Source organism: Corvus brachyrhynchos, unplaced genomic scaffold (assembly GCF_000691975.1).
Source record: "Corvus brachyrhynchos isolate BGI_N302 unplaced genomic scaffold, ASM69197v1 scaffold285, whole genome shotgun sequence".
Classification (NCBI taxonomy): Eukaryota; Metazoa; Chordata; class Aves; order Passeriformes; family Corvidae; genus Corvus; species Corvus brachyrhynchos.
Window position 1 is genome coordinate 326187 of NW_008238323.1, and position 4758 is coordinate 330944.

The following is a 4758-nucleotide window of genomic DNA, read 5'->3' on the forward strand; positions in this document are numbered from 1 at the left end:
GGAAGTCAAGTGTGAAAACACCTCTGCTCACCTGTGTTTTCAATCCTTTGCATCTTCTAGATCTTAAACTTGGGGGTTGCATAGGAGAAGCTTTGAAAATACTCTGCTTGCTTGAAAGCAAGATGCATAATTTGCGTGTGGGTAGCACTGTGGTGAGAGTTTCTCAGCTAAAGTCAGGACTTATTTCTGGCTCCTCTCCCCCAGTTTTGTTTAAGGGCAAGAGGTCAAAATTCTTTGCCCCAAACTGGTTTCATATCTACATTAGTTTAATTTCTGGGTGCTGGGCCAAGGTCATAACGTAGACAATCTGGTTATAATGAGATGAATACAGTACTCTGAAGGATTTATGTAAAAGTGTTTCATAGAACTAATATTTTCCTGGGACTGCCTTTGGTAAAGGGCATTTAGATCAGCCAGGGAAGAGCTGTCTAGTTGGTAAGCACTCTTCCCCTGCAGGGACCAGGTTTGTGCCTCTGTGATGTCCAAGGGGAGTTCTCAGGATTGACTGGCTGTATCCTTTGTAATGAGGAAAATCACTCCAAATCACTGGCAGGGGGGCTGTGTACAGTAGAGAGTAACAGAGCTCAGAGTTGACTCGTTCTGTGCAGGAACCTCAAGCTCCCTCCTGTCAGTGGCTTTTTGGGGTTTATGTAGGTAACACTGCTGGAGAGTGAGCTGCTGGTGGCAGGTGTGGAGGTGGATGTGAGGGAGCAGTGAAGCAATGGAACAGTATCCCAACACACTGGCCACCTCCCTTCTTGTGCCCCTTATTCAAGTCAGACAATCAGCAGAAGAACATCAGAGATACCAGCTGAATTCGTGGTGGTGTGGTTGTGAAAGGGGTTGCTGCCAGGGAGAACCAGCTGCTGCAGAGTTTCTTCTACATAATTTTTCAGTTTCCCTCTTTGTGCAGGGTTTGTAAGGTTGGATGGCATTGGAGTAACTGCTGCCTCCTCTTTTTGGAGGCAGACCATCTCTTATCCTCTTCAGTAAGCCCTGGCTCAATGGGTCCTAATGAGAAAACATTTACCTCAATCAGAGGAATATATAAACCAATCCGATGTGGCTCTTAGTTTTGATACACTTTTCACAAAATAAAAGAAGTGGATCAAATTTCTGAATAATGCTGCATGCTGAGAGCAATAAATGAATCATAAATTCAGCAAAACAAGCTAATTATCAAATTAAATGGAAGGTTTATGAGCATTTATTAACCGGTGTAACAGCAAATTGAACATGAGTTCAGCTGGAGAATGGGAGAAATGTGGTGTGGAGTTGACCACATCCATCATTATTTACTGTCTCTGAATTGCTCGAGGCTCTACTCAGGAATGTTGCCAAAGCAGTGTACACCAGTTTAAATGCCTGATCAGTTTGCTGCTGTTTTCACTGAGTCAGTAGATACCCTGAGTGACATGTGCTTTTTATAGTCAGGGAAGTGATGGAACCAACCTGGGCGCTGATTGGCGCAAGGACGCAAGGCAGAGAGTTCAAACCAAGGAAAACCTGGGGAATACTTGGGTTTAATGCTGTTTGGGAACAATGAGGTGTGCTGATTTGTGGTTCCAGTGCTCCTGGGTTCCATGGCTGCTGTCTGGTAGCATGGAGGCTCTCTTAGCCCAGCTGTTGGGGTGCTCATTCCTGAGAGCCATCAAGCCACACTGGACAAAAGGTTTTCCTCTCTGCCTGGTTTAAAACTTACTGCAACAGGAAGAAGTGGAGTTTAGTTTCCCCGCTGACCTTCCTCCTGTGCATTGCAGGCTTGCTGAGCACCTGAGGAGGACGAGGGCTGCCATCATCTTGCAGAAGCAGTACCGAATGCTGCGGATCCGCCGGGCTTTCCAGAGGATCCGCAATGCCACCCTCACCATCCAGGCTTTTGCTCGGGGCATGTTTGTCAAGAGGATTTACCACCAGGTACACCTCCAGGAGGGTCTTTGCATGAGGAGAGCCTTTATATTTGCTTCTGCGATGTGTTTGTTGTGGTGTTGTTGATGTTTGTGAAGCTGACAGCCCCTGGTGTTGCCGGAGAGTGGACGGTGACGGCAAGCTTTGCTATTTAAAGCTGTGCGAGCAAAAGAGATTTTGGCAGCAGCACCTCAGTGGAGCAGCTAAATGGAGTTAGTCACTGTGGTGCTGGGAGGCATTGTGGAGATCTGGAAATGTCATTTGATCTAACCTACGCTCTGCTAAAACCTCCCTGTCCCACTGGGTATGTGTCAGAGCTGCATGCAGGGGCTGCTCCCGGTAGGGTGGGAAGACAAGGAGGGTCTGTCATGGAAGGTAATAAGTCATTTATTGATAGAAATATCTCTTCAATTAGTTCTCTCCTTTAGCTTTCTGTGTTAAACCAGGAGCTGGACACAAAGAATTTAGAGTTTGATGACAGCGGTGATACAGTGAGAAATCATTGAATCTAGGGGTGGTTTGGGTGAAGAGACCTTAAAGATTACCTCATTCCACCCCTTGCTGTGAGCAGGGTCACCTTCCACTGTCCCACATTGCTCCAAGCCCATCCAGTTTGGTCTTGGTCACTTCCTGGGATCCAGGGGCAGCCCCAGCTGCTCTGGGCACCCTGTGCCAGGGCCTGCCCACCCTCACAGACAGCAATTCCTTCCCAATATCCCATCCAGCCCTGCCCTCTGGCACTGGGAAGCCATTCCCTGTGTCCTGTCCCTCCATGCCTTGTCCCCAGTCCCTCTGCAGCTACTATCTGTCAGGTAACTGAGAACAGCTTTGGGGAATCTTCTGTCCACTGCTCAGATCCAGCACTGTGCTGGTAGTCACCTAAACTGGTGCCTAACTGGGTTGTGGGGCTACTCCAAGAAGTGAGAGGCATCATGAGGGGAAAGCCTGTTCCTGGGAATAATTGAGGTTACCTGGACACCTGGTGACCTCCCAGAGAGACCACAGTTGTCCTTTGAGACATGGCAGCTAGTGATAAGGAATTTGGGCTGCCACTGCTTTTTCAACATCTATTTTTTAAATTGGAAGCTTCTGCAGTGGGAGGCAGCTGGTCCAGCAGTTAAACTCCCTGAGATTCAAGGCCACCCAAATCTTAACAAGGTATAGAAGTTGGCTGAAGGCCATGCCTCTCTAATCTGAACACCCTTAATCTGTGGAGCACCTGGGTATAGATGTTGGATATAGGTGTTAGTTCCAGTGCATGTTCAGTGACAGATGCAAGGCTCTGGGTGACGATCTCTGGGGTCAGGGCATGCCCAGCGTCCACCAAAATTTTGCTGTAAAGCTGAAATAAGTCCCCAAGGCGATGCAGTGGGGTTTCTTCTACCTCTTTGGGCATCCCTGGCTTTCCTCATTTATGAATGCCAAGGCGGGAGACATACAAAGCTTATTTCACTGTAATTCTTGCTGCATCCTAAATTCACATAATCCCTTTATTCTGAATTAAAATTCGCAATTGCAAAGAAAGCCTTAGAGTGAAACAAAATATTTGTAAGAGGAGCTCATAGGATAACCTTTTCTGAGACAACTTAACCCAAACTAGTAACAATAAAGTGTCTTGCAATCTTCAAATTCTCCTATTTATTTCCTTGGCAGACTGAAGCATAAGGAAGGTATTAACAATGTGCTGTTTGTATCTCTAAAATGTCAGCCTTCAGTTATAGAGGACAAAATTGAACTGCCACTGACTGACAAGATAGCTGTAAATTTTGGGGAAGAAATTCAATGCAAACATGCCAGAAATTTCATGAAAACAAATACAAATTACTAGGAATTGAATCATGCTAGAGAACTGGCTGCAGACTGTAGTGAAAGGACTCACGGTTTTATTTGAAGGTTATCCACCTGATATGAAATCCCACCAGGACAGCATTTATCTGCAGTAAAAATTATCATAATGCAGAGGTGGAACACAGAAAAAATCTACAGATCCGTTCTGGTGTGGGTTATATCTGATGCTGAGGGGCAGTAAATTCATTGCTAAGTGTTGGTGTGTCTGTTAATGACTGTTTATTCTGGAGCTGTGGCTCTGGTCGATCTCAGTGCTATTCTGAGGAGGTCCATGAAGTTGCAGTTAGGCCCAGATGTCACCTGCTCCCACCAAGTCCTCACCAACCAGGATCTTACCTCCTCATGTCAGTGGCCAAGCAGTGAGAGAAGCCAGGCTCCTAAGAGAGGTCTGGGTGTGTCCTGTCTGCATCAGTTGAGCACAGTGCCTGGAGAAGCCTCCAGGAGCAGGGTTTGAAGTACTGTCCATGAAAGAGAGGGCAAAACAACAGCCTCCGTTTCCAGCCATCACGCCCTGCACCTACCAGGACAGTCCTTGGAGGAGAAGCCCTTTCCAAGGCAGTTTGGGAATTGTTTAAGTGTCTGTTGCAGCCAACCAGAGTTGCTGTTACCTGAACAGGTGACCGTCCAGGAATGGCCTTAAGCTGAAGGAAAGATTGGGAAGGAATCCTTGGATGTGAGGGTGGGGAGGCCCTGGCACAGGGTGCCCAGAGAAGCTGGGACTGCCCCGAGAAGCTGTGGCTGCCCCATCCCTGGAAGTGTCCAAGGCTGGGTTGGATGGGGCTTGGAGCAGCCTGGTCTAGTGGAAGGTCCCTGCCCATGGTGGATGAACTTTAAGGTCCCTTCCAACTCAAACTGTTCTGTGATTCCAAAATTCTGTGCCTTCTCTCTGTTAACTGTCCCATTGTGCCAATGTTTTGCAGATGCTGATCGAGCACAAGGCCATCATCCTGCAGAAGTATGTCCGGGGCTGGCTGGCCCGCGTGCGGTTCCGCCGGATCCGGG

General features: G+C 47.6%; 1 protein-coding gene across 1 annotated transcript in view; it reads left to right on the top strand.

The window, feature by feature from the left end:
- MYO5B (myosin VB) overlaps window positions 1-4758 on the top strand; it is a 148464-nt gene that overhangs the window by 99666 nt on the left and 44040 nt on the right. The window contains exons 20-21 of the mRNA XM_017734339.1: window positions 1711-1917; window positions 4677-4757. Of these exons, the coding sequence (XP_017589828.1) occupies window positions 1711-1917; window positions 4677-4757 (288 nt within the window). The remainder of the gene's footprint in view (window positions 1-1710; window positions 1918-4676; window position 4758) is intronic.